Raw genomic sequence first — 15,000 nt, 5'->3', positions numbered from 1 at the left:
TTACGGGTGGTTTTGGCATTTCCATAGGCTTCCATAACGGGGTTGGCCTGGACAATTTGGTCTTCTAGAGAGCCCTAGTTAAGTCAGAGGCGTGAGGTACAACAGGAATGAACACATCAGTTTTGGGGTGTGGCAGCGGTTTGTTGGGTTTGGATTGGGTTGGTAAGAATTTTTAGTGGGGAATAAAATATAAAGTGAAGATTATGAAGAACGAAATAGTGTGGATAAAAGAAAGTTAGTGTTCTGGTAAGTGATCCAAAGAGGATGGATGTAGAGTTAAAGAGTATGGCGGGTATACACTTTAGACGAGATTGGAGTGTGGGATGAAGATATTCTGAGGGGAGGATACTGGAATCGGTTGGAAACACACAAACGTTAGTCTCTCTCATCGGTACAAGATTTTATTGTTTTTGAGGGAAAAGTTTGTTGGTAGATCGGTGGTTTTAGGTTGGTGGGTGGAGGAGTATTGGTTTCTTTTTAAAACACAGACACAAAGTAAAAATCTTGGGTTGTGACGGGGACGCCTGGCCTTTGGGTTGGAATTGGTGGTGGTGGTGGAGGTTGTGATTGAGGCAGAGGTGGCGGTTCACGTTGCTTTTACTTACGAAGCGAGAAGAGTTGTTGTTACGGGTTGTCTTGGCGTTACCGTAAGCCTCAAGTACAGGGTTGGCCTTGACAATCTGGTCCTCCAGAGAACCCTATTGTGTTCACGTAGCCATGGTGCGCAGGGGTAACAAACAGGCGGACGGACGAGTACAGAGGGGTGAGGTTTGCGACGACACAGAACAAAACAATATGGACGATGGACAAGGTGGACATTGACGAGCGAATGGACGTATGAGGTTTTTAAAGGATTTATTATTTAATGGTTGAGCCGTTTTGAAAGCGATTGATTTTGGGGGATTGTGGATACATGTTTGAGAAGAAGATGTAAAGTAAAGTGAAGTGAGAGAAATATGGAGACAATAATGTTCAAGACAACCGATTTAACAATTGTTTGTAACCAGAAAAAGAAAGGATTTATCAATATCAATCATTATGGAATGTTTATCAAATAAAATAAATATAAGGTAAAATGTAACATGGAATTGTTTAGATTTAAAAATTATATAATGAACGTTTAAGGGCCAAAAATAAATAATAGGAATTTATCATAATAAAAATAAGATGGAACCGAATGAAAGAAATATAGAAAATGAAATGATGTATAATGTGTAAACAAAGGAAATCAAATATTGTATTTTGATACAAAGGATTGTAACAAAGGAAGGGGAGACAAATCGATGAACAAAAGGATAAATAAACAAAGGAAATAAAGGTAGACAAACAAGAGAAAAAGAAGAGGAGAGAAAAAACGAAAAAAAGAATAATGAGTAAATGATAATTTTAAAAATTGGTGAATTAATATCAACATTGGCTAAACAACAAGATCAATTTGTAAAGAATATTGATAAAAGGTAACAATTATCAGTATGAATTTTAATAATATATTATATCAATGAGCTAAATACAAAATCATCAGTGTAATATAATCATTAAAGCAATTAATCAAGTAACAATTCATATTATGTAATACTTTACAAACCTTTTATGATAATTACACTTTATGTACAACATAATCGAATCTAGATAGATAAATATATTATGCGCAATGCTGGGCAGATTTTTATATATGACACATTTCGTTCACAAACAATGCTACAATTAAAAGACACGTGCTTGAATTCTATAATAATATAATCTTGAGGAATTTTTTTTTTCGGCAAAAAGTTAAAATGTTAGAAATTCACTCTAATGTATTAGTAGACGATTAGTCAAACAGTAGCGCATGCGTCTCGACTACTAGAGGATCCTATTTTATAGAATATATGATTGAATTTATTGTATTTGATCAGACTTCAAAGAATCGTTATGTTTTCCCTTGTAAATAGCATATTGGGGTTTTGAAGGTGGGCTGAGGTAGGAACACACAGAGGTTGGTAGGATTGTTGGACGGGTAGGATGATTTGGTTAGGATTGGGGAAGGTGTTAATGTACTCATAATATTATAATGAAATCTTTAAGGCTTATCGGATGATTATTTACTGAGTCTAGTAAATTTATATCTACACATTGGGAAACTAAAAACTAATAAATATGATTATTGTTACAAGATTTTGTATCCAGTGTAAAATCCAAAGAGTGCAACAAATATTATTTGTGGATAAATTTGATTTTATCAAAATCAAATTTTACGAAGAAACAACTCTGCGAAGGATTCTATTTGGGAATTCATGCCGGAAGGAAGGAAACGTGTGTTAAAAGAAAACTGTTTAGGATTTCTAGAGTTGACTGAAATTGGTGAGTTGGGTAGATTGATTGGTAATTAGGTTGGTAGGTTGGTAACTTGGTTGAGGTGTTATGGGCTGAAAGGGAAGTGTTGGGAGAGTGGGAAGATAACTAAGTAGGTAGGTAGGTATGGAGGGATCACTCGGGTAGGGTTTAAGGAGGGTAGGTCACTCTTAAAGGTTTTCCGTGTCACCTTTTTCTTCTCTTCATCGGATTTCTCTTCCTTCTTGGACTGGCCGGCGGCCACATTGGCGAAGTACATGATTACCTTCTTGGTGTTCTCGGTCTTTCCGGCTCCGGATTCACCACTGGGTAGTATATAAAGCGTTCAGTGTTCAATATAAATGTCATACTATTATCTCTAAAATGATATACACTGACAATATTATAGGAGTATAGTAAGCGTTAGTGGCACATGTGTTGTTACAGATATATCACGTAGTTGCAATAGATATACTTTGACGATATGTAGGCAGCCATTTGAAACTGGGCAGGCGAGAATATGAGACCAGCTTTTGGTGTAGCCTGGAAGTCAAAAAGTCAAAAGAGCTGACACGCAATTTTGCAGCGAGAAATAGAGTGGGAGAATGAGAGAAAGATGAGCGAGCGAGAGAGCGAGAGAGAAAGAGAGAAAGAGAAAGAGAGAGAGAGAGAGAGAGAGAGAGAGAGAGAGAGAGAGAAAGAGAGCGCCGAAGCATGAGACATTGCGTATACGTCAATTCAACAACAGCCATTTCATATATAAACATAATCACATCATATCATATGCGCAAAGCATAATGAGATAATGACGTCATCATTCCAACATTCAATTACCATGGCTAAAATCTGAAACAAAACGATGATGCTTTAGAGAAGAAAATATTATTTATTCCAGTTGCAACAGTAAATACGGTTCTCAATTTTGCAACACAACGCCTGACCAAAATTGCACACCGTGGACACTGCAAGACAAGTTAGTGTCGTAACGTTACAATGACGTGTATTTTTTTTTTGTGTATGGTGCACGAGCACAACAATGCACCAAGCTCAAGACTTACACGCAGGATATGTAGACCAGCCTGCTTCTGCTTATCCCTGTCACGTGTCAAATCAGCGGCCACGTGGGCGAAATAGCCAATCACCTTTTTCGTACTTTCGGTTTTGCCTGCACCAGACTCACCACTGAATTATAATTTGAAATAGGTGGGGTTATATTATAATATTATTTCATTTTGATATCGACTTTTACTCGTTCAGGAATTGACATATTTTCTATCTATTCATGTAATTTTTGAGGCTTTGTCTAAAACATTTATTTATCTATAGAATTAAACAAACTTTCTAGACAATCGTTGGAACGTTTTTCTTTTGAACAGCAGACTTTTTGGTTTTGCAGCATGCCAGCTGCTTGGGATCTTCTTCACTTGGGCGGGAAAAAAAGGGGGAGGGGGTATTGACACATGGAAACGGTAATGTATTTACAGTTTTTTTAAATGTGAATGTTGTATTTTATTAAGTTTGGATTTCCTGACAGTTAGAATCACTATGACCACAATAAGGATCAGATAAGTATTATGATAGAGTTAATGTAAAATAGGATAGATGGTATTTGAAGGACGACTTAGGTAAGCAATTGAAAATAGATGGTCCTAAAGTGACTGTACAATTGATGATATTTATTTATAAATATGGTTTAAACGAATTTTATAATCTGGAATATATACATTTATATTATGAATGAATATTGTAAAATATAATATTTATAATATATAATATATAGTACAACTAATGGATCATCATACAAAACGGATGGTAGATATGGGTGTATAAAACAGGTACTCACGTGATCAACATGGACTGGTTCTCACGGTCTGGATAAGGAAAAAAAGAAAAGAAAAATGTATGAGTTTTATTTAGAATCGTAGACTTTGAAATGGCAGAAAATTGTAAATGAGAAAAAGAAAGAAATGTTAAGTGGTGAAAGCAAATTGAGTTTTCAGCTTTCATGAAGTGCAACATCCACTAAACGTGCTCAAAGGCTCAAAGAGCTTTACAATGGGTCCCTGACCAATAGCAACACTTAACATTTATAATTCATTCATTCATTTATTTATCAATTGATTAATTATACATATTTATTTCTTTCCCCGGTCCAGTAAATGTTTTGTTTTCATTTGAAGGTAACACAGTAAAAAGTTAGTTCTCATTTCGAATTTGATACCATTTGCTCATGTGATTGTATCTCTTTCAAAGCCCAACCTCCACCCCCCTCCCCCCGTTGCTCATCTCTACCATTGCCTCCTCCCCTGCTCCTCCCTTTCTAGTCAACACTGTATCTTATCATTAATCTTTATTGCTGTTTAAGGTTTAATGTAGGTGTTTTTTCATGTGCCCATGGCAACCTTTTCTTTTCTTTTTAAAGAAAGGCAATGACATGAGAGGTGATAAAAAGTCTACCTCAAACAAATTTTCGTTTTTGCACACCTTTTAATATGGATGTATCAGCGAAAAAAGAAGGGAATCCCCCTTACCTCCCCCCCCCCTCTCTCTCTCTCTCTCTCTCTCTCTCTCTCTCTCTCTCCGACTGCCTGCCCCCCCCCCCCCTCTTTGTGCGGTTATGTGTACTTAATAGTTACCCAAATATTTCTTTTACCTTCCACCAAGGTTTTTTAAAACTTTGGTTTATCCGCGTGCTGTATTTACAATTAATTCCGTGTGCTTATGTCTATCGAGCATAGACGCGTCTGATCGTGTTACAGGTAATTATAACAAATCCTATGTTAATGACATTTGTTTATATCGTTAGAAAGATAAACAAAATCAGGCAAATATTACTATAGCCTAAAAGCAGCTGGATAGTATAAAATCAAGACATTTATTTTCCTATATTGAATTCATTATCATCATCAACGAATTATTTTCATGCTACGGGGCAGCAGCAAATATAAATGTAAAGTCAAAATTCACGAGATTACTCATCTATATATTATATAGGGAGATTTTTTCCATCGTATCTAGAATTACAATCTAAACAACTGCCATTTTTCTGCCCCCCCCCCCCCCCCCCCCACCTCCCCCTCTTTAAAACCAAGAACAAATTCAGGCAGGTAAACTTTTCCTGCTGTGTTTTCAACTCTCTCCCCTCTCCTCCTCCCCCACCCCCCTCCCCGCCCCCCATCACGTTAAGTAGTGAGTATTTCCATCCAGGTATGGTTGAGTAATTATTTTATGAGATGTCATTAAGAAAAAGATTTTGGCACCATCTTTTAGCTTACAAAAGCTGCATCATCTATTTTCCAACGTAATATTTCATCCTTAATTTTCCCTTTTCGAAAGCAATCTATGGCTTTATGCCAAAAGTAATACAGGATGATGGCGGAGATGATAAAATAAGGAGATGGGAGGAAAAGAAGAATACCAAAGAGAGAAAAGAAGGGAAAGACGGAAGAGGAAAAGGAGGACAAGGAGGAGGAGGAGGATGAGAAAGAAAGTTTTAAAAAAAGAGAGATAGATAAGAGAGAGAGAGAGAGAGAGAGAGAGAGAGAGAGAGAGAGAGAGAGAGAGAGAGGCATACTAAAAGTGGAAAACTGAGAGATGAGATTAAGGATAGAAGATGTTTATCAATTTAAAGCTGGTTGCATTCGATAGATAGATAAATGGATAGATAGATGGATAAACAGATAGATAGATAGATAGATAGATAGATAGATAGATAGATAGATAGATAGATAGATAGATAGATAGATAGATAGATAGATAGATAGATAGATAGATAGATAGATAGATAGATAGATAGATAGATAGATAGACACAAAAACAGTCAAACTGAAAGACAGATAGATAGATAGATGGATTGATAGTGAGGGTAGTAGCAGCTACTCACCCTGCAACATGTTCTGGTAAGCGTTGTCAGAGACGGAGAAGAGATGGGGCGGCATCTCAGCCTTCCTCTTGCCTCTGTACACGTCGATGACCTTTTGGGTGTAGATAGGCAGACGACGGTAGGGGTTCACAGCCACGCAGAACAGGCCAGAGTAGGTCTGAAAGATATTATGAACAAATCAGAAAAAATATTACCTTTGGGTCTCTGAAATAATTAATCGGGAAAGACAAAATATTACCTTTGGGTCTCTGAAATAATTAATCGTGGGCAAAGGGAAAGACAAAATATTACCTTTGGGTCTCTGAAATAATTAACCGTGGGCAAAGGGAAAGACAAAATATTACCTTTGGGTATCTGAAATAATTAATCGTGGGCAAAGGGAAAGAAACAAAATAAAATCCTTAAGACTGCATTTAGTTGAAATAATTTTGAAAATGAAACAACGGTGTCTGGGTATCTAATGTGAAAAACATATACATATTATTAATTAATGTATAGTAGGGATTTCAGCGTAACACACACAAATAATGATGTATTTCGCTGTTCTATCTTTCATCCGAAACGCATTATTTCTTTATCTTAGTTTTGTTCAGTTGTATCTATGTTTTTATTTTCGATTAATACGTTAGATTTGTAGTTCTCATCAAACATTTATCATCCTACATACTACAACATATCATACTAAGATTATGACTCATCACCACAACCATTACAATCCCACCATCACTACACCACACCATCACTCCATACCACATTCTGCCTCATCACACACTACTCATCACACCACCACCATCACAACAACCATCACACTACACTCACACCATCACCACCACCACCATCACTCCAATCATCACACTACACTCACATCATCACCACCACCACCATCACAACAACCATCACACTTCACACACCATCACCACCAACATACTACCATATCACAATTTGCCTCATCACCACTACCACCACCACCATCACTACAACCATCACACTTCACACACCATCACCACCAACATACTACCATACCACAATTTGCCTCATCACCACTACTACTACCACCACCATCACAACAACCATCACACTACATACACCATCACTACCAACATACTATCATACCACAATTTGCCTCATCACCACTACCACCACCACCATCACAACAACCATCACATTTCACACACCATCACCACCAACATACTATCATACCACAATTTGCCTCATCACCACTACTACCACCACCACCATCACTCCAACCATCACACTACATACACCATCACTACCAACATACTACCATACCACAATTTGCCTCATCACCACTACTACCACCACCACCATCACTCCAACCATCACACTACATACACCATCACTACCAACATACTACCATACCACAATTTGCCTCATCACCACTACTACCACCACCACCATCACTCCAACCATCACACTACACACACTATCACCACCACCGCCTCGTCCAACTATGTACTTACGTAGATGAGACCAGCGACGTATCTGGACTTCAAGTTGTAGAGGACAGAGGCCTCGTTGAGGTAGGTCATGTTGGCCATATCCTCGATCTTCTCGTACTTGGGAGGGTTCATCTGCTGGATGTCGTCCTTCTTGAAGGTCTTCGTCTAGGGAAAGGAGGATGATTTTCATTGGTTTATTTCATGTCAACGATGGAAAAGTGTTTAAAAAAATCTAAGACATTTTATATCATTTCCTAATTTACTTTGTTCAAAGAAACCAAATATAGTACTCCCTCTTTAGTTGGATTCAGTAGTCTAATGTCACGCCGCCCGGCAACGGCGGCCATCTTGGTTCTAAACAAAGAAAATCATTACTTTTTATTCTTCATGCTGGCTAGAACTTTTCATATGCCTTGTGATCAGAACATGTAAAAGTCAAAACATGATCAAATGTATGTGTTTTTCCCCTCTGGATACGCTTTTATGCTCGCCGGGGAAATATTTGATACGGGCGTCCGCCATTGTTCCAATAGTTTAGAGCCAATGTTACTAAGTTACCATGCGTCAATAGGAATGAAGTGACGTTACGACTGTTGAGTATTTTACATGTCTCTTTCAAATTTAGGGGCTGCTTGTCAAACATGACCGACAGAACGTAACGCCTTTGATATATTTTGCCAGTAGCGGCATAAGCTCTCGAGTTGTTAGACCGAGGGTCCAGAACTGATGTAACGTATTCAAGTAAGTGTTTACCAGTATTTTATGTTCGTATGTTACATTCTTGTACGGCAAATAAATCGTCTTGACAGTGTAAATTACACAATACTTATCATATTATGAAAATTTTCCCCGATTTTTTTACACTTCAATCCTTATTAATAATTTATTTTAAATTTTAAGTAAAATTATTACACTTCAAATTAATTCATTAGCAGCGAGAATATCATTCGTTCTCATCACAGTTTTTGCATTACTAATTTTGTTAGAATTACAAATTTGATCGTTTTCATCAAGACAGAGGTAACAGCATGCGACTTAGTCTTCATTGAAAGTACAATGTACGCCCCTGTTACTTCTGTTTTTGTGAAAATCGTAGAATCTGATGTCAATTTAATCAGTTGAAGAAAATAATGAATTCTGTGGATAAAAGGTTAATACATGATAATGCTGGTATCCAGTTGCGAGATTATACTTTTTGTCCTTACCTCACTAGTGTCGTTGATCTTGACAGTGATTTCCTCTCCCTTGGTGCTCTGGATTTCAGCAGCCCAGAAACCTCCCTTCTCAACATTGGGAACCCAGCACGCCTTCTTACCGTCGAACGTGGTGGTTTGTTCCTTCATCAACTTCTTACGATCTACGACCAAGTATTGGAAATCGGGGTCGTTGACATCCATGATTGGTGTTTTGCTGTCGAGCTGTTCTAATAAATATAGAAAGCCTTATGGCGGATGTCTCTCTAGCAAACGACGAAACTGGACAAAAGGGCGGAGACGATCGCCAGAGGTCTTCTAGGTCAAGACCTACAAATACGTGCTTCAGAACAGCCTGGGGAAAGACAAAGAAACATTTTGAGTAAAGATAAAACGTTAAATATTTTGTGCTTAGTTGCTTCATTCGAAGTTAGAATTGAGCTTTATATAGCGCAATATCCACTAATTGTGCTCAAAGCGCTTTACAATGGGTCCCTGGTCAATAGCAACATTTAACATGTAAGACGGGACATGCCGCCTGTTAGGCGATATTACAATTTTTCGGACAAAGACAACGCTATTAACGGCCAGGTACTCATTTTACACCCGAATACGGTGGGAGAAAGTGAGTAAAGAGCCTTTTCCAAGGACTCAACTATGCGCCGAGCGCGAGACTCGAACCCAGGACCTTCCGATCCGAAAGCGAGTGTCATACCACAAGACCACATAGGCGCACGTAAATCAATCCTTTAAAATACCACGATGAAAGGAAGTGAATGGTTTTTCTTGTTGTTGGCATTTTTGCTTTGTTTTGTTTTGTTTCCTTCTTGTTCATTGTTTATAGTTTGTGTCGTCCTCGATAGTCAGATAGGTGGGTTTAGAAAATTGAGGAGGAGGCAGGGAAGGTCAAAGATCGACGTGCTTTTGTTTTTGTTTTGTTTTGTTGGGTAGGGGGGAGGGGGTATTTTTTTTTATTTGATTGTTTTGTTTTTTCATCGTAATTTGGTAGAGAAAGCTATCCTTCAGACATCGATCTATGTATATGATCTCTAATTTGGCAACAAAGGTCTTAAATTTGAGAGTTCAAAGAAGTCATATTCTAAGCCAAAAAAGTCTCATTTGTTATCCGTCGTATCAAAACAGTACTATTCTGGGGTGAACCTCAAGTTTAAAATTGAATTTTAAGCTGAACTTATTAAAAAATGAATTAAAATAAATGGCTTAGTTGAAAAGAGTAAATTCTCGTTCTATATTTCAATAAATTAAACTGCCTAATTCTGTTCATTTAAAAATCAAACCCATTCTTTAAAACTTTTTAGTTCATTCGGACAAAACACCAGATTGGCTAAACGGATCACAGTTTTGAGGGGTCCTCTTATTCGATGGAGTCAATGGTTCTGGTCGTCAAAATACCAATTCTGCTGTTCTCTGATAAACTACATTTTATAATTCTTGGCCAGATTTTTGTCATTCTCAACTCGACTGTTTGAGAGTTTTTGGCCTTCAAGATAAGGGTCATTTTGATCGATCGAAAGTTGAAGGACGAATTTTCTAGCCAATTTGTTTTTAATGAGTGTTTTTTCCAGAGTCGTCAATGTAGAACAGTAGAAGTAGATATCAATTCAATTTCACGACATGATGAGAATAGGGTAGACTGCAGTGTTTGTTGAAAAATGTTTTAATTTTTGTTCCTGTGTGATGAGTAGGAACTTGGTTTGCTGTTGTTATGAAATGACGACGAAAGGGAAACACGTTTTGGAGGGAAAGGGGATGGGGGTAAGGAAAGGTAAGTCTCTATTTAAAAGTTTTTATTCCACCCAGCCCCATTGGAAAACCCTATCATTTCTTGGTAGATATTTTTCTTCTTCTTCTTCTTCTTCTTCTTCTTCTTCTTCTTCTTCTTCTTCTTCTTCTTCTTCTTCTTCTTCTTTTCTTTCTTTCTTCTCTTCTTCTTCTTCTCTTCTTCTTCTTTTCTTCTTCTTTCTTTTTCTTCTTCTTCTTCTTCTTCTCTTTTTTTCTTTCTTCTTTCTTTTCTTTTTTATTATTATTATTTTTTATTTATTATTATTATTTATTATTCATTTTATTATTATATTATTATTATTATATATTTATTATTATTATTATTATTATTATATTATTATTATATATTATATATTATATTTTATTTTTATTATATTTTACTTATTTCATTCATTTTATCATTATCATTATTTTTTTTTTTTTATTATTTTATTTTTTTTTTGTATTATTTTATTATTATTATTATTATTATTTATTATTATATATTATTATTATAATTATATGATTTTTATATCATTATGTATTATTATAATATCATTATACTCATATTTATTTTTTATTATTTATTTTAATTATTATTAATATATTTTATGATTTTATTAATTATTATTTGTATATTTAATTTATTATTATTTTTTTTATATATTTAATATTAATATGATTTGAACAAAATAGTCTATGCATAAGAAAGAATGAGTCTAGTAGAAATAACAAATGATTGTAGTAACAATATGATATCAAATAGATAATAGAATTTTTTTTGTAGAAAAGATGAGAAAATTTCAAGAGAGTTATTCGCTGTATGATCTAAACAATGAGGAGGAAGATCAATTGAAAAAGGAGAGAAGGTTGATCGGAAAAGAAAAAGAGAGAGAGAGAGAGAGAGAGAGAGAGAGAGAGAGAGAAGAGAGAGAAAGAGAGAGAGAGATAGAGAGAGAGATAGAGAGAGATAGAGAGAGAGAAAGAGAGAAAGAGAAAGAGAGAGAAAGAGAGAGAGAAGAGAGAGAGAGAGAAAGAGAGAGAGAGAGAAAAAAAGAGAGAGAAAGAGAGAAAGAGAGAGAAGAGAGAAGAGAGAGAGAAAGAGAGAGATAGAGAGAGAGATAAAGAGAGAAGAGAGAGAGAAAGAGAGAGAGAGAGATAGAGAGAGAGAGAGATCAAATAACGGAATCAAATCAAATAATGATCTTTTGATAGAAAGTCGTTCCAGAGAAAAGATGATAGTTGGTGTTGATGGGATTTGAACCCAAGTTCTTATGAGTTATTTCTCAGCTTAAAAAGTCCCAGGTTTGAGAATTTTAATGTTTTTGAATCGATAGAGATTTGAAGTAAACGGTTTTTGACCAAAATGGTAAAGAAATCCTTTGTGAGAGTATGACTAAACTATCGACTCGTTTGATGTCTAAGTAAAATAAATAATTTCTCGTTATTAATCCTTAAGCGAATTTATAAATATCTATCTCAGAAAAAGCGCCTAGTTAACCGATGCGACAGCCGAATTGCAGCACAACAAAGTTAGCTATAGAGGCTAGGCTTCTTGCTGAATAAAATAAAGGAGATGGCTACGTAGGACTGGAACCTTGGTTACCCTGATTGTATGTAGATACACTACAAACATAGAGTTCCTATTTGGTTAAATACTTCAAATTGCTATAAATCCATTTTTACCCGATTAAACAAATTGCTCCCTTATCTTCTCTGCTCTCTCTCTCTCTCTCTCTCTCTCTCTCTCTCTCTCTCTCTCTCTCTCTCTCTCTCTATCTATCTATCTATCTATCTATCTATCTATCTATCTATCTATCTATCTTTCTATCTATCTATCTATTTATCTATCTATCTAACCCATACAAGTAATTCTCGTTTTCATTCGAGTGTCGAATATTATCTGTGTTTATCCCATCGTTGTCGAGTATTAATATCAAAGGGAACAGAGTACATGTCATAAAATCAAATTTAATGAGTTATTCCCCTTAGCAAATCGTTTATGTGTCAATGAAAGTGAAAATGTGAATTAACTGAACTAGAGCGCCTAGAATCATACATAGTAAAGAGAAGGTGCTGAGAAACCCAAACCAGTACAGAGTAAAAGGCTTCCAAAGTTTATGATTGTGTTGTCTCAAAACATTGTCAGTTGAACATGAATTCTCTCTCCCCCCCCCCCCCCCCCCCCCCCCCTGTGTTATTCAATTGTTTGTTTTATTCGAAACCATAGCTTTTTAAAATACCACTGCTACTTTTAACTCACTAAACCCTAACACCGACTATATCCGTGGTTTATCCGGGTTACTTTTACCCCTTGCCTATTTATTACATTTTTCTGAGACAAATTATAGGCGTAGTATCAAAGCTAGTGTCTTTAGTTTTTACAAGTTAATGGTAGTTAAATAAAACTATCTATGAACATGCTCATTTTTTTCCAATTTTGAAAAGAAGCAAAAATCTCTAGGACTGAGTGAGTAAATAAAGTCTATAGCAACGTGTACTTATTTGCAGATCTGACAACCCATTAACCCTCTCCTTACCATCAATAGGAAAATCGACACATTCGTTACGATGTAACCGATAATTTTATCATTCTGATTTCTCTTGTACATTACAAAATTCAAAGAATTGCTTTGATTACAGCTATAAATACTAAACACTGTGTTATAGAGCTCACTTGTTACTTTTTGTTTGAGTAAAAAAAGTCTATTCTTGTGTTGAGTGGGAGTGAATTTTCGAGGGAAATTCTAAAAATAGCTGGTATGGAGAGATTTAAACAACTCAAAATATCGTTTATTTCAACAGTGTAAAGCGCGCTTTGAGCACGTTGAGTGGATATTGCGCTATATAAAAAAAGCTCAAAAAACTCAAAGCTCAGTGTTACACCTAGCCCATGATTGCGTTTGGATATCAGGCAAAATAATTGAGCCTAAGTTTTTAGTGACCTGAAATTGGAAATAACCAAAGAGATTTGAAAGAAAAGAGACAAACTCGACAATATTGCTGATTGGGTGGAATTCTAACTCTTTCCTGGCATAAGTCCATAAAGAATATAAATTGGGATGGGAGTGCAATGTGTGTGTGTGTGTGTGTGTGTGTGTGTGTGTGTGTGTGAGCGAAATGTTGAGTATAGGTGGAGGTGATTGCATGTTTGCATGTGTGTATGTGTGTGTGTGTGTGTGTGTGTGAGCGAGAGAGAGAGAGATGTTGAGTGTAGGTAGAGGTGGAGGTGATTGCGTGTTTGCATGTGTGTATGTGTGTGTGTGTGTATGTGTGTATGTGTAAGTATGTATGTGTTATGTCATCGCTATCATCTTCCACCCCCTCATTCACGCGAGTGCGCATGTGCATGACCTCACACTCCTACCATATTTGGGTGATAACACACGCAGGCACAGGTACCGATACAGGTACTCACGCACGGAATATCAGGCACGGTCTGGCACCGGCTTGAGGGAGGGTGTGGGGGTGGGGGGTAGCGACTACTGGATTAATATCGCACAATTCAACATTAGAACACACACTTAAAGGCGTTTTTCTTTTTTCTTATCATAACACAGCGATGATAAATAAAACAAGTTCACTCGTTTCATATAATATTATCTAATAATACAAACAATAAGATCCATGTCTACTCCTGAGTACTTTAGGCTTGACATATATCCGTATAGAAATATGGGTCACACACTTATAGCACACGGAATCCATGCAAAAATAATTAGTCCACACAATAAAGAAATTATTCTTACGGAATAATAAAGTACCCTTGACCAAGGTAATTTTTAAATATATTTTACTATGGTGGGTAAAGAATGCTGAAAACAAAACCACACTTCAGAATAAAACTTGATTATTGATAAATCCAAATCACAAAAGTGTAAATAAAAATTAAAAATAAAAAAGGCACACACATTAATAAAAAAAAATGATGAACTACTCCGTGGTGGGAATGAAGTTGTATAGGTGAAAGGGAGATAGGATGGGTGGGTTGGGGGGGGGGGGGGGGGCAATAAGAGATAAACGATTTTATGTTTATTTGTTATGTATCCATCTATAATATAAAAAGGTTTTTTTTGTTGGTTTTTTTTTTTTTTTTTTTTTTTTTTTTTTTTTTTTTTTTGGGGGGGGGGGTTTATGTTTTTGTTTTTTTGTTGTTTTTTTTTTGGATATGATTATATGTCTGTGTTAGTATTCCTAAATGTATTGAATAGTAATTTGCTTGTTAGTATGTTTGTTTGTTTGTTTGCATGTCTATACGATTTAAACAGTAGCACTCATGACACCAAAATTTAGGGAAAACAGAGTCAGTCAGTAAAATTGATGGAAGAATGTTATAGAAAAGCGTTGTAACCTTTGCTTATTGTATAAAATG

The 15,000-nt window shown here is 36.0% G+C and overlaps 1 protein-coding gene across 28 annotated transcripts in view; it reads right to left on the bottom strand.

Moving 5' to 3' along the window:
* LOC144973636 (myosin heavy chain, striated muscle-like) overlaps window positions 1–15,000 on the bottom strand; it is a 52,423-nt gene that overhangs the window by 35,469 nt on the left and 1,954 nt on the right. For 10 of the 28 annotated variants that reach the window (XM_078916319.1, XM_078916328.1, XM_078916315.1 and 7 more), the window contains exons 2-6: window positions 8,859–9,201; window positions 7,675–7,818; window positions 6,194–6,350; window positions 4,154–4,181; window positions 2,522–2,636 (exon numbers count right to left, since the gene is read on the bottom strand). In XM_078916319.1, coding sequence (XP_078772445.1) covers window positions 2,522–2,636; window positions 4,154–4,181; window positions 6,194–6,350; window positions 7,675–7,818; window positions 8,859–9,050 — 636 coding nt within the window. In that variant the 5' untranslated portion in view covers window positions 9,051–9,201. Of the gene's footprint in view, window positions 75–605; window positions 699–2,521; window positions 2,637–3,368; window positions 3,493–4,153; window positions 4,182–6,193; window positions 6,351–7,674; window positions 7,819–8,858; window positions 9,202–15,000 lie in introns of all 28 variants that reach the window. The other 18 variants (XM_078916327.1, XM_078916318.1, XM_078916314.1 and 15 more) reach the window with 3 other exon arrangements.

The sequence above is a fragment of the Berghia stephanieae genome, chromosome 5, assembly GCF_034508935.2.
Source record: "Berghia stephanieae isolate SIO BIC M18660-M18661 chromosome 5, UCSD_Bste_1.3, whole genome shotgun sequence".
Lineage (NCBI taxonomy): Eukaryota > Metazoa > Mollusca > Gastropoda > Nudibranchia > Aeolidiidae > Berghia > Berghia stephanieae.
The sequence above is the reverse complement of the archived record's forward strand: the minus strand, read 5'-3'. Positions and strand labels throughout refer to the sequence as shown.